The 26,987-nt window shown below is 40.2% G+C and overlaps 1 protein-coding gene across 1 annotated transcript in view; it reads right to left on the reverse strand.

Moving 5' to 3' along the window:
• The window catches only part of bmpr1ba (bone morphogenetic protein receptor, type IBa), a 29,897-nt gene extending 3,399 nt beyond the window's left edge, over positions 1–26,498 (reverse strand). Inside the window, exons 1-7 of the mRNA XM_078250836.1 lie at positions 26,228–26,498; positions 3,364–3,526; positions 3,156–3,255; positions 2,537–2,639; positions 1,538–1,634; positions 1,203–1,341; positions 609–801 (exon numbers count right to left, since the gene is read on the reverse strand). Of these exons, the coding sequence (XP_078106962.1) occupies positions 609–801; positions 1,203–1,341; positions 1,538–1,634; positions 2,537–2,639; positions 3,156–3,255; positions 3,364–3,526; positions 26,228–26,333 (901 nt within the window). The 5' untranslated portion in view covers positions 26,334–26,498. The remainder of the gene's footprint in view (positions 1–608; positions 802–1,202; positions 1,342–1,537; positions 1,635–2,536; positions 2,640–3,155; positions 3,256–3,363; positions 3,527–26,227) is intronic.
• Positions 26,499–26,987: the final 489 nt, after the last annotated feature.

Here is a 26,987-nt window from a genome sequence, read left to right on the forward strand (position 1 = left end):
ATGTGTCTGATTTGGTGGATGATGTCAAAATCACAGATGCTAGTGCTCAATTTAAAACAAAACATGTAGTATCGACTGTGGAAGGCAACATTATGCACTGCAGTATATAGTCTGTCTTCTAGTTTACTGGCAAGTGATCTTTGGCCCACTACTTAATTACCATGCATCTTGTAGTGTTTAATTATGCAAGCTTTGGTTTGCAGTCTGTTGTTGTCTTCTGTATAAACTGCTGTGGTGTACGGCCTCTTGGCTATAATTGATCTGTTTTGCCAGTGAGTGCAGTGTGGTGCAGCATAGTTAACAATGGACACAGTCCCAATATTGTTGTTTGTAAAGATTGTTTTTCTATAAGATCTTTTTACTATATTAGGAGGACTTATTTATCAACTGTTTCTTCAAATCCCTGTTGGGCACTTTGTTAATTGTGATGGAGCACAAAGAGTATACATGATTGATTTTAAAGGCAGGGAAATTAGAGAGAGAGAGAGAGAGACAAATAGAATGAAAGAGAGGTGCACGGACAGAGACTAGAAATCTGTAACAAGAAGGGGGGCAGGATTGGAAGAAGTAACACATGAGACATGACCAAAGACAGAAAACAGTCTTACCCAGAATGTTCTCATGTCTCATTAGGACGGTCTGGTAAATCTCAGTCTCTCTGAACCAACTGGCCTCCTCAGTGGTGAAGAAAACTTTAACAGCCACTTTTTCTCCCCTCCATCTGCCCATCCACACCTCTCCATACCTCCCCTTGCCTATCTGCTTCACCATCTGGATCTGCTTGGCTATCGTTCGCTGCACCTGAGGAGAAGCAAAAGATGGAAATGTTTTTTTTTTAAGGTTAGTTATTAGATGTGTTTTGCATTGTGATTCAGAACATTTAGTTAATTATATTTTAGAATGGAAACCTCAATCTAAGGTTTAGTGAGACTCAGGTGGATATAGGATCTCTCAATCTAAATCAGGAATAGTGTTGTCATTGTTCCACAGCATGCTGGAACTGAGAATATGAAAACAAACCCTCCAATATTATTTTAAGTAACAAATTAACCACCATTATCTCCCCACATACTTTCTTTATGGAAACACATCTTAGTCAAAATCTAATAAAGTATGCCATGGGCCCTAATGTGTGCATATACAGGATCCATGGAGCATCTTTTTAATCCAACAGGTGTTTAGCTGCAATATGGGTATCTCACCAATAGAGGGAGCCCTGAGCCTGAGCCAGAGCTTTGTGACTGCTCTATCAGGTCCCTCAGAGATTCTCCAGGGGGAATGTAGGTCTCGTCCTGCTCCAGACCAATACTGTACCGAGGACGAGACTCCTGGCGCTTATACCTGTAAAAAGCACAGAATTATCCAGCATACCCTCTTAAAAAAGAAGACAAAACTACCATAGGTAATACAAACTTCCTGATGCAATGTATCATACACTGTTTGTATTATATTCTTAGGGTCTTTATAGTGTCGCTGGAAATTATACCAAGAAGAAATCAATCTGAATGTTTGATGTTCGATGGTCACATGTAATTACCTGAAATAGCAGAAGACAATAATGACAGCCAGTATAATGCTGCACACAGTGACTGAGATCAACAAGGCCATGTGGTGGATCTTTCCATCTACATAGACTGGAGAGGGGAGGATGAAGAGGTGAAAAAAGATGGGTGGGGTGGTGAGAGAAGAAAAGCAAGATGGAATAGAAGAGAGGTGCAGGATAAAGGTACACAGAGACATGAAACAATGTTTGGGGGGGGGGGAATAAATCACGTTAGTCTTTTCCCTGTCAATGATCCACAAGTATGTGCAACAACAGGACATTCTTGAGAAAAAAGGTTGAGGTCATTTTCTGCTCAAGAAACTTAAGCTGAAAAAATCTAATTAAAACTTCTAATATCCCTAAAACATGGGGAGGAAATAGAGAAAAGTATACCAAGAAATCAGTCATCCTCACAAGTCACTTGAAAGAACCGCTGTACAATAAATCAAGTATAAATCATATTTCACTCATCAATTTTTCATTTTCTTCTGGCACACACTTTTCCCTCAAGGCTCCAGTCAACAGTGAGAGGAAGCCCTTGGCCTAGTCGATGAATTATCTTCCTGATCCCCTATGATAGGGTTTCAGATTGATGACTGCCCTCGCTGTCTGCTGGGGATTGTGATTTCCCTGGGAATCTAGGCTTACGGTCTCTAAAATACACACTCACACATGGAGTAAAGTGTTGTACACAGTAGAGAGCTCAGTGTTCTCTCGACACCCAGCAGCTTTGGCGAGCTCCAGGACGGTTTGACAGTAACTCCCGCTGTCTTCCCCACTTAAGCTGTCTTTGTCTCTCTGATAATGTCATGATATCTCTATCTCTGAATCCTGTGTGCTGTAACACCATCAGTCACAGTTCTTGGTCCTGTCTATATTATTGTCACTGTCACCTGCCAACTGGAGAACAAGTGGCTCTTAAAAATCTTTTCTGTGTTTCATGGGCAAGAAAGAGCTGTGGAGGGATGAGAGGAGAGAGATAGATAAACTTACGAGGTGGTTTGAGCGGTGGCAGTGTAGGATGCAGGTTTTTGTTGCAGTAATCTTGGTCTGTACAACACTCCAGTGATCTCCTTTGACGTGAGTTCCCCGTGTCCTGGAAGACAGAAAAGTGTTTTTTTTTCCCTCTCCTTTCATTTTTTTTAAAATAATTTCTGTGTTCAGTTGTTGATTAAGTTAGTGCTTAAACAATAAACTGATTAATCGATCGGCAGAGATTATTAATCCTTGAATTTTATTTTCTCTGTTTTGTGTCATACAGTAGTATATCGAAAAAATATTTTGATTTAAAACAGGGGTTTGAAAATGTGTCTCTGGGAAATTGTAAAATGTACATTTTTAACTATTAAATTTCATGTTTATAAGTTAATCAAGAGAATAATCAACAAAATAATTGTTTTATTGTAAATTTGATTTTGTCACAAATAAGTCATATAAAGTGGCTGACAAATAATTTATATTGAATATACAGTACTCATGTCAGAATCTTTTGCTTTCTTCACTTACCCTGTTGTGATTATTTCCATCTAAATTAAGTTGTTAAGATCAAGATCTGAGATAGAGGATGCTACGGAAACGGTATCCTCTATCTCAGATACAGTAATCTACTCACCCTACACTGAAATTCTGATCCGACCAGCCCAAGGCAACCTGCAGTCTGGACCGGTACCCCTCCCTCCTCCTCCACCATGGTGAAACAGTAGCCATCCGTCCTGGCAAACAAGGACGGTCGGTAAGCAAAGCAACCACTGACACAAGTGAATGTTTCATTACACAAATGCACATGTATTTGTTGCTCCTCCACTCCTGCATGCAGGTACCTGCATGTATTATTGGTTGAATCTTCGGGGCAGTGGTGATAACAGTGACACCACAGTAGTCTTTGGGAGGATGAAGCAGGAGCTGTGCTGCCACTAGTCTCCTTCCCACTCTCCACTGCCTCCTTACTTGAAGCTCTTAGCAGCATACTGTCCAATATATTGCCTATAAAACAGGCAAAATAAAAAAAAATAGGAGAAAATTAGTTGGAAGAGAGACAGGAAAAACAAGTTGAAATCACATGCATGAATCATAGATATAATAATACATTTTTACAGAGGAAAAAGCACCAACACTGCCAGGGTCAGGGATTGCATTATTACTGCCATCAAATGTTGGGCTCATGCTACTAGAGGGTGTTTACACTAGAGAATATCTGCTAAATAGAAAAATATCTGCAAGTATGTGACACATCCAGACTTAGGGGTTTCATTACCTGTGACGCTTACTGGGTGGAAGAAAGCTATGTTAGGTTTAATAAAAAAATGTTTTATGTCATAAAGGTCAAGGCGATATATCATTATTTAAAATGTCCATGAAACATGCTCCAACATATTCCAAAAAGCCTGTGAGCAAGTTCTTTGCTTGATATACTCTACTAGATAATACTTATTATAATAGATATTATACATATCTAACACACCCTTTTCAATAAGGAGCTATGACCCCGCTCTGTTGCCTCACTTTGCTCTGATGCACTGCATATCTGCAATGCCTGCTGTAACACTGCAAACACTTTCTATTGCTGTTCATGTAGTATTTTTAATGAGCAAGTTTGTACTACTTTAAAGTGTGTATTGTGTCAGTTTTTAGCATTTGTATTGTAAAATAATGCTGCAGTTCATTTGATTTTACTACTGCTGTTCATAGTTTATTTCATGAGCACAGCCTCCGCCTCAGCATCCCACTGTAGGGTCGGAAGTTCCCCTGGGGGAGAAGTTTAATATCTTTACTCCCCCAGTCTCTGCTGTGCTGGTGTACGCTTGCAGGGAGTGAAGAGGTCACCTCTGTGCATACTCTGTTTTCACATGATAAATCCATTCCACATGAGCTGGCTGACTAAACTCAAAACATAATCCATTTTACTATAGTGAATCCACTAAAAAATGTAAATACAAAAAAATACAATGGACAAGAGAAAATTTGAGAAACTACGAACTCGAACACCTGATGCTGTGTCACAGCAGATTTCTTTTACTCTTACAACTGATAAAGCTCCTAAGAACTAGAACGAAGCTGTTCTATTTCCTACTTATCCTATTTCAAAAGAGCACCTGTTTGTCACTTGAGGGAAAAAAGGATCATAGAAGTGTCTTTCCTTCATGGCTTTTAAGATTTTCATTCATTCCAGCATGAACACTGAGACCAGATGCTTAACAGCTGCAAGCGGAGATGGTCCAAAATAAGCATGAGTCCTTCCTCTCTGAAATAAACTACTAGCAGATACTGAATTAGCTTTCCTACTCCTCTTTCAACCTCTCGTTCTCGAGTTCAGGTTTTCTTTTTTAAGCAGATGCTTCTCACAAACAATGGGAATCAATAAACACAGTTTGTGTAAAAGGGCACACACAGTCAGAATGTAAGAGCCAATCATGAACTTTGAGTTCTCTCTGCAAAACGTAGAGTAAAGTGAAAGTGATTGAGGTAACCTTCTTAGAAATTGAAAGCACAACATCTAGTTTCCTATAGGTCGGAAACTACGGTAAATTTTTCAAGCCAAGAAAAAAAAGACCTTTAATCTTTCACTCTGGCAGAAATGGATGTCTGATGCATGGTCAAAATGACATGGCTGTGCACTGGAAAACTCCATCAACTGGCCACTTCTATGTGTCAGGGGATTGTACTGGGATTGAGGTTTTTCAGCATATAGTCTTCATGAAAAATGTGTGAAGCATAAAAGACACACAACAAGTGGGCAAGCCAAAAACCCTTTTTTACTAATGGGACCCAGTACTAATCTGGTAGGATGGCCATGTTCAAATTGTCTCCATTCTTAGCTCAAGTAGTCAATCATGGCAACAGCTTTCGGTGCAACAGCTTTGATGTCTGCACACTCGTCTGATGTATAATACTTCATTATGAAACATAGCTCAGAGCCATGATATTTATATTAAGGATTTTTAATAGTGGTGGCTGTGGCTCAGGAGGTCGAGCGGGTCGTCCCTTAACCACAAGGTTGACGGTAAGATCCCCAGCTCCTCCTGTCCGCATGTCGAAGTGTTCTTGAGAAAGACATTAAAACCCAAGTTACTCCTGACGGGCAGGCCAGTGCCTTGCACGGCAGCTCCGCCACCATCGGTGTATGAATGTGTGTGTGAAAGGGTGAACGAGAGGCAAATTGTAAGCACTTTGTCTGGTAAGGTGTATAGGCGCTATATAAATGCAGTCCATTTACCATGTATTGCCTGAAATACACAAGTTCCAGTTTCAGCATCTTTTTGAGTTAGTGTTAATCCTGAGCAACTCCTCCTCAAAGTATACGCACTGAAGTCCAACTACTTCAAGATCTATAACTTTTTAAATTAAGGCAAGGTCATATGCTGGTCTGTTATCCCCATTTAAAATATAATTAATCAAAGACCAAGTGCTGCCTCGTGAAGCTGTGTTGTTCATCTCTATTGTCTTCAATAGAATATTCCATCATGAAATATATGCTAAAAACTAGCTATCTAGCATTAGACTTATTTAGGTGGTATCTCTAGTGGGTTGTGGCTAATGAAACTAACTCAATGAGGGCTAATAGTGTGCTCATTGAATAGTAAGATAATCTACAGAGAGCCTCACCTCTGAAAGACAAATTGGATTAGATGGAAACTGGAAAATGTGCTGTTTTTTCAGGGTGGTTATGCGCAGTCACTCAAACGTCAGATAATGGGTGGTATCTTCTCTTTCATCTGAGCTCAGCTGTCTTTCACAAAACATCAAAGAACTTCCTCTAGGGATGAACGTTTAAAGCTCCCTAATGAACTGAAAGACACAGACGCAAATACACACACGCATTACTATAGAAATAAGCCACGAAATGTACGCACATGTACACATGTGCTTCACAAATGTCTCTTTCTTTCTTGATTTATTTCACTGGCGTGCTTTGTTGTCAATGTGCTGCACTGGTATTTTTTTTTAACATTCATGAATCTGTATTCACAAAATGTACCACAACTTTAAGTGACGTTGACTTCAGTCAGCAAGGCTCAAAGAAAGGAAAGTCACAACTAAGGCTATTAGAAAGATAGAATACTGTAGCTTGCCAGTTATATTCTGCTCTAATGCTTTGATTTTTCTCCTTTGTGTTACGATCAAGGAGCAAATGCTCTTTAATGCATGAGGTGGTTGTGCTCATTCATGTTGACTGTGATAAATGTGAGTATGCACCTTGCAATTTGTTTTCTAGCTAACAGCTAGCTTTGTTTGCTATTCTTTCATCAGTGAGGATGTGCATGCAGTATTAAAAATGATATGGTATGTCTCATGTAAAGCAGTCCCTCCTCATCTTAATAGAAACATAAAACAAAACAATTCACTACTGTAGCTTCATAATATGCAGTTTACGAGATTTTTTATTTGCACAAGAGAAACTATCAGTACAAAAATAACATCAGCAGATTCTTTCAAACGAGCATAGTCGTTTATCGTCAAGCACTGCCCTTTCTAAATGTCTCTCTTGTACGTACTGATAATGTGTTGACAATACTGCAAGAGAGGGATGGTGGGGTTTAAAGGGGTCACATTAACAATTGACCGATTTGAGAGAAAGGGAGCGAGGAAGAGTAGGAGGGGGAGAAGAAAGGGGGATTAACAAACAAGAAGTGACAGAGCTGCAGGGAACTGGTGGGCAGTTTAGCAGTACACAGAGGGGACAGAGCAGAGGCAACTGCCCTTTTCCACCCTTTCTCTCACTCTGTCCCTCTGCCTCCCATCACTTAGTCCATCCTGCTACTGAATACTCACTCACTTTGTGTCTCACTCGATGCCAACCTCTCTCTCCCCTTTTATTCTTTGTCCTATATCACTTTCTTTAGTGATCTTTCCTTATCTGCGTCTCACCTGCATACACTACTTTTCTTCTACCAGTTACAGTAAACATTCTCACAATGTCTTTTTTTCCCCTCCACTTTATTCTCAAATCTCCCACACAGCCTCCCTATCTTCTTATACCCCACCTCTTTCTCTTCTCATCTTCCACTTTCTTTGCCCTGTCCTCCCTATGTGAGTCCACTGGAGAGTCATGTGAGGTGCTGCTGTGCTGTTGACAAAATACAAAGCCTTTCACATCCACCCTGCACCTGGGATCTCTGGCTACTGCTCTGTGTGTGTGTGTGTGTGTGTGTGTGTGTGTGCATAAGTGCGTGCATGTGTGTGCGTGCGAGAAAGACAGTGGGAGAGAGATAAAAAAGGAGAGAGACAAAAAGAAAAGCCACAGCCGAACAGAATGTTCAATTCATTAATGCTCCTTGCACAAAACCTAATAGGCGAGGTGTCCATCCCAATACTTATTAGATCTAAAACCAGCAAAGATTACAGAAAATCTATATCATAGAAGTTCTTTGCTGTGAGATAGTCTTTATTACATTGCCTGTGAGCCTATTTTTTTTTAAATCCTATCACATTATTAATAACTTGCTAAATAAGCTAGGTAGCAGTAGCTCTACAATCCTTATTTCGGGTATGTTGAAATTAGGGCTGTCAGCGTTAACGCGTTAATCGCGATGCGATTAAGGGCCGACGCCATGCGATTAATTTTTTTCTGAATGGCGCTTTTCTTTTAAAAAAAACTCCCGGACGGCTCAGTAGACAAGTCGAAAGCCATATGCAAATTGTGTAAAGCCGAATTAAAATATCACCGAAGCACGTCAAGCTTGAGCTACCACCTACGAGCTAAGCATATTAACGTGACACAGTTTGATGCTAGCGGGCTCAGGCAAAGCAGTATTTTGGAGAGTGCTACTTGCCGACCTGTGGATGAAACTAAATCCAAAAAAATTACTACAACTCTTGCAAAATGGGTGGTAACTAACTGCAGACCTGTCAGCATCGTAGAGGCTTTGGGTCTTAAAGAAGTGCTACGGTTGGCATGTTCTGCCCCGTCTTATACACTGCCATCGAGGGGGACAGTAGTTTCACCATACACAGCCAGTACGGCACGGAGAAAGCAGCTAAACTGGAACTGCTGCAAAGTGCAAACGCTGTCTCATTAACCGGTGATCACTGGACGTCAGTGAGTAATCCAAATTATTTAGGAGTTACTGCACACTATATTGACTCTGGCTGGACTTTGCCTTAACGGTGGTTGTTAGTGTTACATCTCAGTCAATTGTTCTCAATCCTTGTTAAAAATGTAAAGGTTAAATGTCCTGCTGTGGCATCTGGTTTTTGGACCATTTTGTTTGTACTGTATAAGCAAAGTGTTAGTGTTACATCTCAGTTAGGTTAGGTAGTTGTAGGAATTGTGCAATAATGACAGATTCACACATTTGTTTACAGTAAATAAATAATAGTCAAGTTCATAAAGTCACTTTCTTTGCATTCATTTGATTCCCAATCAAGATACACTGGTAAGAATTGCTTTCCATTGTTATTATGTACTTAAAAACAGTTCTGAAATGCAAAATAATAGAATTTTAATTGTGATAAAACATGCGATTAATCGCGATTAACTATAGAACTTCAGCGATTAATCTCGATAAAAAAATTGTAATCATTTGACAGCCCTAGTTGAAATACTTTATTATTAGCTATCTCCTTTGGAAATGTCAGAAATGTGAGACAGTCATCATCCTCTTTGTATCTCCATCTCTATATCATACTCTTAATCCACTATCATAATACTTAATAGATTTTTGTTCTTGATTCTCTCCTTTTTTGTTGTCTTTGTCATCTACCTCTGAATACAATACTTTGGATACAGAGACTCCTGATGTAATGGGCAGTTTTCCTACGAGCTTGTCCTATCTGTCTTTGGAAGGGAGAGGTACCAAGGTCAACTATTCTACTGTTTTAGAAAGCAAGAAGGCTCTGACCCTGCATGCTCCTCCAATCTTATCTTCAAGAAGATAAAGATTAATTCCACAGAGGCGAAAATTTAATTGTTCTTAGGGGTGTAAAATCGCTCATTCTGACTGATGAGAAAAGTGTGTGTGTATATATATATATATATATATATATATATATATATATATATATATATATATATATATATATACATACATACATACACACATATATATATACACACACATATATATATATATATATATATATATATATAAATAAATATAGTCATAGAGAGATGCAGCCGTTTATAATATAATGTTTTCCTGGATAGTTTGAGAGGGAATTGGCAAAGCAGTTAAAGGAATATGAGAGTAAACATGGGGTATAAGAAAATATTTCCCCTGTGGTCTGGTCCTGGCTGTTAGGTGCAACATCTGTAAAAACTTGCACTGACCAATGGTGCTCTAGTCCAAACCTCACTAAGTACCACCAATGTCAAAACATGCTGCAAGTGAAATGATGTGTGCGCTGAAACTGGCCCGAACATCCAGGCACTTCACTGACACTATAATTGTTTCAAGCTCTTTCACTAAAATGGCCTTTCAGATGTCAGTGTGAGCTTTCAGGTCTCCCCTATAGGCTTTTTTCAGGCTTGATGGCAGGATATAGGGGCCACTGTAAACACACAATTAACAACCGTGGCCCCACAAACCCCCAAAATCTAAAAAGGCCTCTTTTCAACAGATGCTGCTTTGTGAAAACTAAAAACAACCACAAAAAAAGAAGAAGACATATATTTAGATAGACGGAGGGGATAGAAGTGAGGGAGAGGGATATTGTGCATGAAATGGCAAGATGAAGATAGGAGATTTTAGAGGAAGACAGACAAAGAGTAAGAGAGAGAACACATTCATTAGTTATCCTGACCATGTCAAACAAGGCCTACCAGAAAAGCCCTTTCACCGAGCCCATGTATACACTACCCGCCTCCCCCTTCCACTTAAGACACACTCATTTGACAACACTGCTCCCTTCCTGCCCTCTTCTTCCCTCTAAGTAGTAGTTCATCTTGCTGGTGTTTGACAGTGCCGTTGGTACAGTGAAAGAAACATGGAAGGTGAAAGGTTTTTGATCCTGCCCCCCCCCCCTACTTCTAGTGCCTGGTCTTATCTCCCTGTTCTTCTTCCTGTCAATGCTGAGATGAGCCGAGCCATCCCACATGTGCAGGAATGTCTTAATGAACCCCACTTTGTGATCTGGATGCTGGGAAGCTGAGGTTGTCTCGCTGGCTGTTTTGGCTAAACTTACTTTGAAATTCAAATATGTTTTGCCTAGGAGTCCTGTGACAAAGCTCTTTCTTTTACAACTTTATTTATTATACTCTACTAATATTAGATGAGAAAGGATCAGACAGAATCCCTTACACTTACCAAAGTCAGATTACAAGTTTGCACTGTTATGTAAATATTTATCGAGGGCAGGAAGAAGTTATGCATCATTACTCCTCCACCCCGTTGTCTTTCAAAAGAAGCCCCCTCTGGCGTTTAGAAACTACCTTGTGTCTTTCTTCTCCCACATTTTAACACCTCTTTATTCATCCACTTTCCTAAAACTCACAGATAAATTCTGAAAAACAGGTGCTCCTTCCAGCACATGTAAGCATATATGAACTTGGAAAACTACTCTTATTGTAGGGAGCAATTTGACTGCTGTCATACTGGCATTTGAATTTAATGAAATGATGAAATAAAATAAAAAATAATCAATTTGAAAAACACAAATGTGATTATTTCCATGTCTGAACAAAGTTTTGTACCTATCCAACAAGCTCTGTGACCAGGATTGAGACCCACCACCAAGAACCCAGAAGTGATGTCATGTGGCTCAGACAGAATATAGCTTTTAAAATGTTTTCTTTAGGAAAAACAGCACAATTAAACTAGTGAGAGGAGGGACGAGGGAAGCTGTTGGAGCTGCATTCAGCCGTTCTATCCTCCAACACAACATCATCAACAGCTCTTCAAACATTCCTTCATTATGTCACACTGATGAATGATGCAGTAATGAGCCAGTGCCAGTCTCTCGTGATACAGCTGTCATGCCGTGGCGTGTGTGTGTGTGTGTGTGTGTGTGTGTGTGTGTGTGTGTGTGTGTGTGTGTGTGTGTGTGTGTGTGTGTGTGTGTGTGTGTGCCCTTTCATGGGGATGAGTGACAGGTACACAAGGATTCCGGAACTCTGAGTTCATTCCAGAAGGCCCTCAGCTTTCCCTTTGGAATACAAGAAAATGATGAAACGGTCGTTTAAGGAGGTATGAGAGAGCAAAGCAAAGAAAAGGAGAGAAAGGATACCAGCTGCTCTCTTTATCACAAGCTCCTTCTCATGGCCATCTGTGGGATCCTTCTCATCACAAAACGGCTTGTATCAATTCAAAGACACAGGGCATTCGGCTGGATCAGTGGGCTAAGGCTGTGTAATTCTGATACCTCTTGTTCAAATCTGGCTTTGTTCTGATTTGACTACATGCTACCACCTTAATCTGATGCATGAAGACAAAAATGAAAGCCACAGAATTGGGCAAAGTAATGCATGGAGAATGGATATCTTACTATGACTATTGTTACAACTCAATTAACAACAATTAACATGACTACACTATGGCAACAATGGATTTATAGGATACAGAAATCTCCATCTGTTCATTTATAAATTATATTATTTTATATTATTTATTTATATTATTATTTTCCTGAATATAAACTCTATCAAGATTTCTATAACTATAAAATATAAAATAACATAGGCTATGAAGAAGATTGAGCCATATCACCCAACCCGAATAAACACTATTTAAATTGAAATCAAAATCTGTACATGTCAAAGTTTATTACAAGGCTAAGCTAACCTGGGCTCGTATAACAAAGACACACAGCTACTAAAAGCTACCCTATTTTGTATTTACAAAAGTCGTGTTGTGGGAAAACAAGAATAGTCTTTCGGCGTCTTTGTCTTTAATAGTGTTCTCTGTGTGGTAGTGGGTGGTGTGCAGCCGTCCGCTTGAGGCTCTCCGCCACTGCTTCCTGAATCCATTCCTCAATCCATGTCCACACCTGCCGTTTGGCCTGAGCTAAATCAGTATCACACAAACGCGCCCCCTCATGTGACATGTCAGTCTAACCCTGTCAATCAGCTAACCATGCCCACTTCTCTAAAAACACTAGACTGATATCATGACAAAGTTAAACAGAGTTGATGCATCTCAAAATATATGCAAAGAACATGGAAAATGTCCTCCTACATCTCTTTTCAAACAATTCCTATGGAAGACAAATGGCACTACAAGAAGCACTGGTTACCTCCTACAGATCCCTTAAAGCGGCAGCTCTTTTCTACCATCAGACAGATGTGTATGTCACAAAGGAATGCTTTACCGTAAGCAACAGCATAGTAGCACGTACTGTGCCTGACACAATATCAATGCATCAGTCTTTAAAAACGTACTCTATATTGCAACGCAAAATTATCTATTTATGGACAACACGCACAATCCACTTTAACTAAGTTTACTTACTGTATAATCTATAAAAACATTATTACAGACATATATACATTAACTAGAAAAGATGAAGAAAAATGTCCCTCAGAAACAGGTTGATTTGATAAAAAGCATTTATTGTTTACTCTGTCATGAAAGCCAATGCCAAGCAGGTTTTAATAACCAGTGGGTTTTCCTTTCTTCTTGCCCCTCTGGGTTCATTACATTTACTCTAGTATGGCAGAAAAATAACCAAAACTGGTGTCATGAAAAGCTCTTTAATTTTTACACACAAACACGCTCAACATCTCCATAAACTGCAGGGACTGTAGCACTTATTGATATCAAATGAACTGTGAATGAACTTTTACCAAATAGTTCCATTAGTGGTTTCTTAGAAAGTCATTCTCCCACAGTCAGAAAGCCTGTTTTTTTCTCCATGTAAATGTGCACAAACATGTTCCACAACAACTTCCTAAACACAAATCAGACATAGATCCACAGCCTTCAACGTGTGGTTTCCAATGCAGACTAGAATTAAATGTCTTACAAACAAAACCACAAAATTCCACACTGTGGATATAACAGAGCACTTAAAAATACACAGACACACTCTCACAAGCTAAAGGTGGTTTTGGGAACAGAAAAGGTAGAACAGAAGCGGTACCTTGCATTTTTGGGAGATGAAATCCTTCGCTGCTAGAAACGTCTGGTCATGATGTCACCTTTTTGTGTGAGCATATATGTGTCTATTACCTCTGTCACACCACTGACCAGGGTCGGGCCAGGGTTGTCTGATCAGTGTTCAACCCTTCTTTTGGAAATTCAAACCAAGCCAGTCAACATGGGTATATCCCTGGTCATGACAATTCAGAAATGACCTGGGTCACAAAACTGGAGCAATGCATAACAATTACCTTAAATTCTAGAAATGGGCGGGTGCTTAGGGACTGTCTACAACAGTGGTTCTCAACCTTTTTTGTGCCAGCGCCCCCCTATCCATTATCCAGGTCCGTAACCGCCCCGCATCAAATAAGATGTAGGCTAGTTGCCCCGAATATTAATGATTACGCCCTAATATTAGGCCTATTATTGTTGTTACTATTGTTATCACAAATAATCAAAAAATCATATAATTGAATGACATTATTAGTTTCCCAGGTTTCAAAAAAGCCATGTGAATATAGAAATTATATATACAGGTGTTTCAAAAAAATGCAACCATTTGACATTCAATTTAAATTAGGTAACAGCAGCCAATCAGAACGACGAGATATGTAACATTCAAACTTTAATTAGGTATTACAAACACTAACAGTAGCCAATCAGAAACAGTTAGCAATTTAACATTCAAATCTATTTTTCATTTAAATCTAAATCTATAATCGAATTGTTCCAACGGAAAACAAGCTGGCACTTGTCAAGGCGTAAAAGCAGAAGGATTTACTTCTGAATGGAAATAAGTTTAAAACCTTTGAAAGTTAGTGAGAGCCCTTTGTTGATGCTTAGAAGAGTATACGTTTGCTATCGCCTGTCTTGTGAGTAAATAGCAGAAAAAAACGCTTGGAGAAACGCAACCCCACATCGCGCTGCGTTTTGTGGAGGTGTGAGAATCCCGTACAGTAAACAGTAACATCACTGCCTCTATAGCTTCCACAAGAAAGCCCGGGAGTTTGTAAAACAGCTAAATGTTGCCAAACAACAAAGCACAGTCGATCTCTCTCGCTCGTCTCTTTTCTTTCTCTCTTTCTCCGTGAAATGAAGCTGCCTTCAGGTGCAGTAGGAAATGTTGTGTTCTATAAAAGATCTGACGAAAAACTGTTGCTGTGAAATATGAAGTCTACTTGTGCTACATTGGGGGATTAAAGAACACAACAGGACGTCACACCACCCTGCGGCGATTGCTTTTTTTGTTTTATCTGAACACAGCTTCACACTGAAGTATGAACCTCATTTAAGATGATGCTCTGACGTCCCGTTTCCATGAAGGCAGTGCGGAGCTGCGCCAAACAAAGCTGACAGAAGCACAGAAGAGAAGAAGAGTTATGAAACACAGTGTCGTCCAGTTGCAGTGCCGTGAACTGGCAGGTTTTAATGTTGCAGACCACTGCTTTTTGCAAGTAGTTTAAAGTGTAAACATGTATTGTTATTGTGAATCTTTGGTTTAAACTAGCTTTCAAACAAACGCCCCCCAAGGGCACCTCAACGCCCCCCTTTCCAAAATATTGCTTCCAGCGCCCCCCGTCATCTTCTGAACGCCCCCGTTGAGAAACACTGGTCTACAAACTACAACACTGAAAAGAGATACAACAAAAATATTTATTAATTGAACTTTTTTTTTTAAAAGTAAGTGCTGTATTACAACTAGCAGGATACAAGTTATAATTGAGGTAAGTTTGGAGACACTACCTTATTTAATCATTAAATTAATAAATATTTTTGTTGTATCTCTTATCGGTGTTGTAGTTTGTAGACGGTCCCTAAGCACTCGTTACTGCCATCTCACCGCCGGCTGCTCGTAGAGACCAAAGCCATCAGGCAAGTGTTATTTAAATAAACTCCTGGTGTACTTAAAAACTTTCCAATGCCTCATATTATGAGTACAGAACCTGTGTACTACTGTAGAAGTTTGGTACCATTCCGGGGATTATTAGTGGGGTAATTTACGAGATACACCTTTGGATCCATTTGCGCCTGCACTAATTGTAAGACGAGGGAAGAACATTTCTCTTTGTTTGATTTCATTAAAAATAAAGTTGGGCTTTGCTGTTGGCTTCGCGACTAATTTTTTTAAAAAGGCACAGCGAAAAAAAAGAGAAAGATTCGCACTACCCAGCAGCTGCACTGAACTTCAGGCTGGAGACGTTTGTCTTGTGCGAGAGAGGGGGAGAGAGAGCGGAGGTGCTGAGAGAATTAAACAAAACTTATTTTCATACTTTTACGTTCTAACGCTGGGTTTTTGCCTGTAAAACTCAGCTGACGCTCTGCAAAAGGCAGACTAGTGAACATCCAGGTACTGTCAGCGGACTGTTTGGAAATTAATTGTACCGCTGCGCTCTGCTGTCGTTGAAGCTGCCTGTAAAAATCCTAGTTTTATACAATCTATGGTGAAAACCTAACATAAAGCACAGTGAGACAAAATTGATGTTGTTGTTTTTTCAAAGTGGTCCACACAATATGCAGGACAGAAATACACTTTTTTTTTTCTTGCCCCACTTGAAACAAACTTGTATGTTGTTACGTAATGTAACGTTGTTATGTATGTACGCATGTTTTACTTAAATAAATACTCCAAGTGACACAAACTTTAAGTACACAACACAGCCATAAGGGCAAGGAAGTGATCCATGAATAGAGGGGGATGTGCAGAAGGAGGACGAATATGTTTATGTCATCCTAACAAAAAGTTACAAATCTTAATGTAAATTTGGTCCTGGAGGCAACATTAACTGAAATGAAATTCTTATTCAAAGGTCAAATGTGATCCTGGCATTTGTAAACACTTTAATGGCTCAATGGGCAAACGGCAGGTTCCAAATATTCAGTGCACAAGTTTAACTTTGTTCAATTCATATGCCCACAAATTGCTTGATTACTGTGATTACACTTACAGAGTGGCCCAACATACATAAACCAAGGTCAAGCTGTTTTGACATTCAAGGTCATTTCTAAAATGATGTATGATAGCATACAGGCTGATAAGGAACAGCAAGATATAGTGAAAATGTATCTTTGTGTTAGCTGTTTTTTGACTTAAATTATAAAGCACCTTGAAGCTGTTGTTTAGGATTTTAGTTAAATATTAAAGCATTTGCCTTTGACTTAGAACTTTTAGATAACCTGTGACAAATGGATGAACATTTTCATAGACCTATTACCATGCCACTTTTTTTTTTACATAACAATCAGCACCCTGTTCACTCCTGGACTGTGGTGGCAAATAAGCAATTAAAACACTGAAATACATACAGTCGATTGCTGACTTTTGGCTTGAGATGTTTAGCACCACCGATTCTCAGAAGATGTTTTCTAGACAAAGAAAACTGTAAAACTGTAACTATTAAAGTCATTTTTAACACGTTCCCTTCAGCTTTGGGTTATATCCAACTACAATCTCAATATTAAAGCTGCAAGCAGCGTTGGACGGGCCATCACGCCTCTGCGCGCTTCGGGGTTACTGGCGTATGCCGCTTCTTGCGACTGTGCATTTGCGCGGCATTCAGACACTGCAAATCGTCACCAATGAAAAGGGAACTCCCTGCTGAGTTCAATGATACCAACAAGAGACTCTATGTCCTAAAGTTCATTAGCTGTGAAAGGGGGCGTGGTCAAAGCATAGGGGTCGTGGCAAACCTTTACCGCTAAAAAAGGAACTCTCTGCTGAGTTCATTGATACCTCACATACGGGTCTACCTTAAACGGTTCCAATGTTATGAAAGGGGGCGTAGCTTAAGCATAGGGGGCGGGCCAAACCATCACCAATGAAGAAGGAACTCTCTGCTGAGTTCATTGATACCTCACACAAAACTCTACCTTAAACGGTTCAAATGTTATGAAAGGGGGTGTGGTCTGAGTAAGTGGGCGTGGTTAAATTATAGGGGGCGGCTCAGTATAACATGTAGACCACACATTATAAGTTTCATGTAAATCGGATGATGTTTGTCATATGAGGCTGATTTCCTGTTGCCAGCGGGGGGCTCTGTGATCAAAAGTCAATATTGGCCTGTAGATGTCCTCAGGCCTGGACCCTTGTTGATTGTGGGAAATTTCAAACAGATATGACAATGTACACTGTAGTTACAGCCACTTTCTCGATCATCGCTAAACACTCAAAATGGCCGCCACGCCACGCCCACACCGTTTGACGAAAAGTTTTTCTTTTAATAACTTTTCATCTTTGAGATGTTGAGATGGTACAGACCAAATTTGAAGTCCATCGGATGAAAGCTCTAGGAGGAGTTCGTTAAAGTATAGCACCTTGACTTTTAGGCCTACTTCCTGTTGCCACTAGGGGGCGCTATGACTTTGAGTCAATTGTGTCCGGTAAATGTCCTCAGACTTAAAGTCTTATGAATCATGAAAAGTTTCAAGCCAATTGGACAATATACACTTAAATACACGGCCACGGAGTTTGTTAAAGTACGACATGTGGAAATGGCCAAAATCGCACTAATTTCAAACTTTTAATTCAAAATGGCGGACTTCCTGTTGGGTTTAGGGTATGGCTCCAATGACGTTTTTTGTACGTCTTGACATGATACATATGTTTACCAAGTTTCGTGAGTCTACGTTAAACGTACTGCAGGGGCTAAAAAAAAATTTTGTATGGGGCGCTAGCGAGCCATTTTTGTGCGCCTATTCCCGAAACCCTTAAAATACGTACATTTTCACCAGTCTTGATGCGCCCGCCAATTTTGGTGAGTTTTTGAATATGTTAAGCCCCTCAAAAAGGCAATTCATTTGCCATAATAATAATTCAATAGGGCCTTCGCCGCTGTTGGCGCTTGGGCCCTAATAACAGTGATATTTTGTTGGTTGTCATTCTTTCAGAGTACCCTTCTGCTGAATCTGTCTTAAATACCACTGCCTACTTCCTAATGATTAAAATCCCTATATCCACAGCGTGTGTTCAATCAATATGTGTTTATTTTTATTTACAATTTGTGAATCCCTGATTCTGTCAAGGGGTCATGAGTCCTATTGAGTCAAGTCTGTGTCAAGATTTGTGCCGGAGTATCATCGGAGCAGAGCCACACCGTCCAACACAAAAGTGTGTTATTGTTGCTATCCACTGCTTAAATTTGACAAGACCATCCAGACTGGATGCATATCATGGAAATTATATAAATATGCAGTTCCGACACACAACATGCATGTCACACACACACACACACACACACACACACACACACACACACAGTAGAGGGAGGTCTGATGGTGTTAACATTATAGCTGCCATGTGTTTATTTCCCAGAGTTCTAGTCTGTGGCGTCTCAGTCATCTCCCCAGGCTTAAACAGTCACTTTCCATCCATTTAGCCTGTGTGTGTGTGTGTGTGTGTGTGTGTGTGTGTGTGTGTGTGTGTGTGTGTGTGTGTGTGTGCGCGCTGTGGGAGGATATTAATGCATTTACTATTAATGTGTGGATAATGTGTGGAATGCGGACAATAGTGTGTATTCGCTTAACATCCTTGACAAGAACACATCTCTACATGTATCAGTGTGAGTGTGTGTGTATGTGAGTGCCTGCTTTGTGTGTTTGCAAAAGTCTGCATGTGTTTACAGTTGTATGCGTCCCACTGTCTCCTCCGTGTGATTAGCTTCCCATTAACTAAGTCACATATCACCCATCAGCGGTTCCAGGCCTCCTCTGTACTATCTCACTGGACAAACATGCTGTCGGCTAGGACCGTTCACTCACACACACTCAACATCCACTCCCATCTGGACAGCCATTTAGTACCTATCATAGCTGATGATTGTCTGTATTGCAAAGCCATTTGGTAAAAGTGGGCATCCTGACAGCCATAAATGACCATAAATTACAGCCTGTGAATTTATTCATTTTTCACTGCCAAATATAAAGTAGCTGATTCATTCACTCTCTTACTTTGCTTTTCTTCCCTGTGATGTGATTAACTAATACATAAAATGACAGTACCTTTGAAAGGTCATGGGTGATGAGGTGATTTATTTAAGGTTAACACAAAACATGACAGTGCATTTTAATAAGCTAGTAAAAGCAATCTTGGTCTGAAGAAAACATTGAAGATCTCAGGTTTAAACCACTAACTCTAAAAGGATAAGTTAAATAGGCTGTTTAGCTCAGATTTCAATATGTGGTTAATTTAGTCTTGGGGTTTAGTCATGAATAGAGTTTAGGGGAAAACTGTATTTCCTAAAGAAAAAGGGAATAACTTACAGATTGATTGAATAAGGTTGTGAATATCTCTCTTGCTGTATGTTGACATCTAAGTTTGCATTTAAGTGTATATATACAGTATGAAAAGGAAAATTGATCATTTTCAGTCCCCCGACATGGATCCTCCTCTCTCTTCTTTTTCTTCTTCAAACCCCAACAATTCCACCTCTTTCATCTATATTACCTGTCTTGCCTCTAAACACCAAGTCATACACACAAAAACAATGTGCAGTTGCTCTCTGCCCAAATCACCCTTCCCCATCCAAACAAATTGTTCCAGGGGGCTAAGGGTGGGTGGAGAGGTGTGTATTATGGAGGGGGAGTGCAAGTGCATGGAAAACCCTAAGCCCTTATAGTCCCAGCACACTGCGGCTGGGACAGCCAGCTATGCCTTGCTCTGCTTCACCTGTTATCTGTCCATCACTGTATTGTGTTGTACTGTACTGTGCCGAGAACTCTCAGCTCACACAATAGCAGGACTGTACGTCACAATAATAACCACAACTTCACTAGTAAAAAACAAAGTATGATTAATGCTCTTAAACCATCTAAATCCCCAACAGCTGTACAATTAGCACAGTAAAACTACTGCAAACTTTAGCTCCAGCCTAACAGAGTACAAACTACAGAGTGTGAACTACATTTCTGTTGTAATTTATCAAGTAAAGGTGTGCAAAAGGTGTTTTTCCGAAACCTACTTTTCCTATTCATATATAGGCTACTGCTTTAGCCAAAGGCAGACTGAGGGTTCAAACTGGACTCTGCACCCATAGACGCATAATTAAATAAAAGAAATAATTTTAGTTTTTTTTTTTAATGACAATGCCCCCCAAAAAATCTTTGTTGCTAAAAATGACCAAACGTACACAATCACTTATACAAACTCTTAAAAACACAAGTTATTATTTGTCTCTAACTCACACACACAAACACACACACACACACACACACACACACACACACAACTTCCCCTGCTCCAGCTGTGTCTTAAGAAGTCAGGGCCAGACCGGTAATCTGACTGGGATAGAAGTTACTGGATCTGTATCCATTACAGGATGTCATACTCCTCCGTCCCAAACTCTCCTCACTTCCCCTTACCTTCCACCTTTTAGAGGTCATTTCAAAATCACTTTTATTTTCTCAAAACACACAACATAAGAGCTGTGTCAAGTATCGCATATCAGGGGCTCATATTTATGTCATTGCTTTGTCACTGAACCCCTATATCCTCAACTCCTGCCACCACATTAGCCTTTTGGGTCCCACCTTGTTAACCCTCACCGTTCACAAACTCCAAGGGCAGGGACAGACCACGGTTTGTGGCCCCTGCTGTGTTGAAGAAAAGATTTCAGACGTCACACAGAGAAAATAAAAAAGGCTAAATCGAAGGTGTGAGTTTACCTCAGGACACCAACAATTTGTTTTCAACAAACCGGCAGCAGCACCTTACCTCTGCGTTTCAGCTTTATAGCCAGCAGATCGCTAGTTCTAATGAGGTATCAGTTTCCAGCGAGGGAACACAACACATCCTGCCAGGAAGCTTTGAGGCTGAGGAGCAGAAAGCGCTATACTAGCAGTTTGGTACAGTGAGTCAGCTCTCACGCCTTCCGTTTCTCTTTTCTGAAAACTGCTTTTTGTTTTGGTCTGAGTCAGCTGATAGATATGTCAATGCCTTTGTGAGAACTAAGTACCCCATGTGAATCCTCACCATTTGTGTCTCTAAATATACTTAACTGAATGCTTTTGAGGTGATGAGATGCATCAATTTCATTGCGGGTGACAATGAATGCAAATAGAGCATGCAGTCTGTCTTGTGTATTACCTCCACATCCTATTGATTTTCTCAAAAACTAACAACAGACACCACAGCATTCAACATTAAGCCTTTTTTACACCCCGGGCGGGAACACAGTTTTGAGGAAATATGTCCTTGTGTGAAAACAACATCAACTTAGTAAAACCTGAAATCATCAAGCATGTGCTCAGTGGCACAGAGTGTGAGAGAGGGAGAGAGAGAGCGAGAGAGAGAGAGAGAGAGAGAGAGAGAGAGAGAGAGATTTTGTCAACTTTCGGAAAACTATAAACAGATCGCTATGAGATGCGAGTTGTAGAGCGGTACCGCACATTCTCAGTACTTAACTCAGTACAGTGTTAAACAACAACATGTGTGAATCGATTATTTTGACTCAAAACCAAGTGGGTGCTTTATTCCGTTAAAACAAAACCTGAAATTCTGCAGCAAGCAAAAGAGTCTCATTAGCGGGCAGTGACAAAAGCCAAGCAACTGGCAGAGCTTTGACTGTGAAAACTGATACAGCAGTGCTTATTTCCACCAAGGACAATGAAATGTAAGCTATCACGCTCACTCCTCACTTCCCAGAACTCACACTGAAGGCTGCAGCCTGGCGTAGGTGGAAGGCCACAGAAGATCTGTGTTTGTGTGTGTGTGATTTATAAAGTGTGCATTCCCTATGCTCTCATTTCTCCTTGAAGAATAATGAACACATCGTCCTTCACTTTGTTTGAGACAAAGGCCTAGACATGCTGTAGGGAAAACTGTAACCATGCAGACACAACACGGTAGCTGTCTACTGCCTGTCTAAAACCTGTAATGACTCCAGTTCACCTGTGGCTATAACAGTAAACACTAGCTGGCCAAGGGTCTACCAAGCATCCGTGTGTTGTTTTAGAGTGGTAAGGCAGATGGAGAATACAGTGAGGAAAAGAGAAAGTGAGGTACAAATAATCCACACACATAAAAACAGCTCTCTCAACCTGCTACATCTTTTTCTTCATACAGTTTTTCATAAAATAAATATTTGCCTGTTGAGTCACAGTTGAATCTATTGCAGGGCAATCAATCACCTGTGTGTCAACCAATGAATGAGGCTGTTGCTAGAAGGCCTCGGGCACTTTCAACTATTTGGAACTGCTTGAGCACACATGATGACAAAATAGCATTTAGAGTAAGAAATAAATGACAAAGGGTTTGTTTTTCAAATTTACACTCTGGGCATTTTGCTGAGGCCCGGCTTGGTCAGTTAGCTAGAAACAGAAAGTATCCAAGCTGAAATGCATGCACTATTTGTCCTTTTTTTATTCATACCTGGGAATTTTGAGGATGCGCTTATCTAGTGCAAAACATAGCAATATTCTTACAGTTTAACAATTTTCTGGCTTTTGATTTATTACCTCATACAGACTGAGCAAAGAGAGTTAGCCTCTTAAGAAACGCTTTAATTTTCAAGCTTTTTGGTCTAAACGTCATACCCAAATTAAAAGTGGTACAGCTCCCATATACTTTGACACTCAGGGATGTGCCTCATATCATTGGAAAGGAAACACTCCTAAGTTTTTGTTACAACTATCAGGGTGATTCTAGGCCTTACTGACACAGAGTTACAGAGGCTAGAATGGAGGGTTTTATTTCCGTCCAAGTCATACATCTGTAAAATTATTAAAATACACTGCTGTAAACACATCTAGTGAGATACAGACAACACAATGTCATAGCCACATGTCTCAGCTTACGACAGAAAAAATCCAGAACTCAGTTTGTGTGTTTTTCTGATTTCCATTTAAAAAGTGCAAAGAAAAAAACCAATAAAGTACAAAATAAAATACTTCTCAAATACACAAACACACCCACATCAATCATACACATACTTGAAATAACTATATACATAAATATGTAGAAATAAGTCATTATAAATTGCACAGGGTGCGATATGCTTATAGGAGGCCCTGTTTTTGCTTTGACACAGCTCCAGCCATTACAGGGTTAAAATTTCAGTGGCAAATTTGGTGTCAATCGACTTGTCTGCTCATTGGCTAAAAATGTAGACGGGTCTTATAGCATTTAAATCGAACTGGTCTGAGCAAATGTCGATCGTTTCCTCATGGGACTCACATCGCGTCAGAGGAGTCTTCAGCTTTCCATTGGTATATCACAGGCAAACCTGCACCGATTGGCTTATACCAGGTATCTATGGAAACCTTAGAAGTCAGAGAATATAGTGATGCCCACATCGAGTTGGTAGGACCCTCAGGAGAGAAGCGAGGCCACGATACAAGTGCGGAAATGAAAAACAGCTTAGCGATTTTCCGTTGTGATTCGGCCAGAAACGTCAAGATTGTGAGGCGAACAGCTCGTTTTGGATATAATGGCTTGGATATTCCATTTCCTTGGACTCTTGGGGATTTAAGAAAAAAAAGTTTTGCGCAAAAAAATCCCCGCAGTAGCTAAAGGGACAAGGAAAAAGGTATGGATGCACTAGACACTAGCTGCGCAGTTTACGCTGTATTGTTTTATTTTCTATAACTTTGTAGCAGTTGTATAACTGCTATAAATCATCTTATGCTTTGTGTGTGGGCTTAATTGAATCATGAGACTAAGCTTTCAATTGGTGTGTCGCATGGCTGTATATTTTGAAGATTAAATGCTTTAAAGTTATAAAAACGTTTATGAGTGGAAGTTACAGCGACGCCACAGCCACAAAGTGTGCCGTCCACGGTACAGTGACTCTTAAGAGGTTAAAGCACCTCTAACAGTAATTTGGGAAAATGTGGATGAAGGCTAAAGAAATGTGTCCTCAGATAAACAAATTAATGTTTTCAGTCAGTACTCATCTGGTGTATCAGGAGCAGATAATTTGTTTCACTAGTCTATAGGTGGCACATTCATGTTACACTGGTATTTAAATGGACTGAAACATTACATATCCCAACATCTGATACCAAAGCCAAAACTGCACTTATGAGATGTATTATAAGTCCCATTTGCAGCAGTTGCAGCATTACAAAATGTTACATTTTCTAATATAATATGAACTCGATTGGTAGAGGTCCAACTTTATGTCAGATTTCACATATGTCTTCTTCGGCAGCTGTTCTGCAGCTTCTTGGACAGAGCAGTCTAAGTCTGAATCTTTGTTATGTTTGTGTCCATGTGAACTCAATGTGTGCAGTGCAAATGCTTACATGTTCATGGCATTCAAAGTGCCTGCTATTCCTTCAAAGGTTTGGTTTTAAATGACAATAAGGCATCTGCGAGCAAATCTAAAGAAACACAGCATGGACTCCATAGAAATGCCGACTCAGCCTGGGACAATGACAGGAAAGATGGATGGGAAAGAGGGGTGGACATGCAGCCAGAGCTCGCAGGACGACCTCAGCACGTAGCACACTGAGTATGAGGTATGAGCCTTTGCTGGCTTAACATCAGGGCTCCCAGCTGAAACAATTTCCAATGACTTTAAATAGACCAACAATAAAGAGAGACAAGAAAAAAAAATGCACAGACGCTATCACTTATAAGAAACACTGTCCAACCCTGTATTCAGAAATTAACAGTACACACTATGTAAAAATTCCATCAAGTTGACTTTTTGGAATAAAGATAATCTACAAAACGGCTGTGCCATGGTTTAACCTATATGCTGCAAAAACAACAGAGGCAGAGTGTCAAAGCTTAATGACACACATCATGGCACTAAACATAACAGACTATTAAATCTGACACGTTCACTCTCCAACACCTCGCCAATCACACTCCAGATACCAAACATGGTCAAAGACAAAGCGGCTGATGCGGCTGACAGTAACAATGTCCGTCTGTGACAATGTACTGTATCTCTCTCTGTCTGTTTGAAGGAAACAGCAAACACACTGTGATTGAAGATATGAAACTGAATGTCAAAGCAACACTGTAGAACTTCTAAAATTGTGTGAAATTGAAAGTGATCACATAATAAATAACTTACCACACTTCAACTCGCAATAACTCAATTTATTTTTGTATAGTTAGTAGAGCAGTAAAGCTTGTTGATATACTATATGGATATGATATAAAATAAAAAATATATATATTTGTGCTATAATAGTGTTTCGAAATGACTTCTTGTCTCAAATTCATTGTTATCAGTCAAACAAAATTGGAAAATAAAATGAAAAAGATTGTATCTCAGGTGAGACTTTTTTGAGCCGCTTGCCTTTATAAAATCCTACACAAACTGCTGTGATGCAGACATGTAGCATTAAACATGAATAATTTCCAGATGGAAAGCCACATGTCGTACAAGTCTTATGTTGAGGATCATGTCTACATCAGTTGCTACGTTTTGGAGCATCGTCATCACGAGTAGCTTACAGACTACAGACACTGCAGAGCACAGATTTAAGCTGCAACTTTTTTAAAGTAACACACAGGTATCCACACAATATACAAGATTAAAGGTGTGAAACACAGAGTAGAGAGAACAAAAACACCACAACTGTTTGTAGTAAGGAGAAGAAGAACATACAACAACAGAAGTGTAAAAAGAATATCTAACACATTTTTTGATGAGTTGCATCAGAGCAACTTACAGCAAAAACAGCCACAATGTTGAGGAGTAGAGAAAGTTTTGCAGTAACTCACCGTGTGCTTGTGTGTGAAGAGAGAACAGTCCAAGCAACAGCAGAGGACACTGGCTCCAGAGACAGAGAGAGAGACAGCGCTTCAGCCTTTCTCCCTGCACTGGCATGGTAGAGTCTGCTGCTCTGCTCCCCTCTTCTCTTCTCTTCAATACACTCCACACGACAGGGTCCGCCACTCACACACTGCCTCTCTCTGAGTGTGTGTATGTATATGCCAGAGAGAGAGAGAGAGAGAGAGAGAGAGAGAGGTGGGAGGGGGAGTACAGAGCATGCAAGCTCCTGTATGTGTGTGTGTGTGTGTGTGTGTGTGTGTGTGTGTGTGTGTGTGTGTGTGTGTGTGTGTGTGTGTGTCCACCGCAACGTGAGAAAGTCCACACCACACAAAACACACCAGCGGCAGCAGTTGCAGTTGATTGTCCTCCAACCCGGCCTGACAGTAGCAGCCCAGCTGAGAGAGAGAGAGAGAGAGAGAGAGAGAGGCAAAAAGGGGGAGTTTACTTCACTTGCCTAGTAGGGAGGGCTGACCCGCTCACACACGCACACGCACAATGAGGGAGGACATGGGTGGAAAGAAAACGGGGGCAGGGAGCAGACAGGAGCAAGATGGGGTTTAGTAAAACGTAGGAGGAGGGTGAAGAGGATATTGAAAACAAGCAGCAGGATCTGTGGGATTCAGCTCCTTTAACAGCTTGCAGATAACCGTTTCCACTTTTCATTTTCTGCATGAATTCTTTGAACAAGGTGAAAGTGGAATGAATAGT

The sequence above is a fragment of the Sander vitreus genome, chromosome 5, assembly GCF_031162955.1.
Source record: "Sander vitreus isolate 19-12246 chromosome 5, sanVit1, whole genome shotgun sequence".
NCBI classification, from domain to species: Eukaryota; Metazoa; Chordata; class Actinopteri; order Perciformes; family Percidae; genus Sander; species Sander vitreus.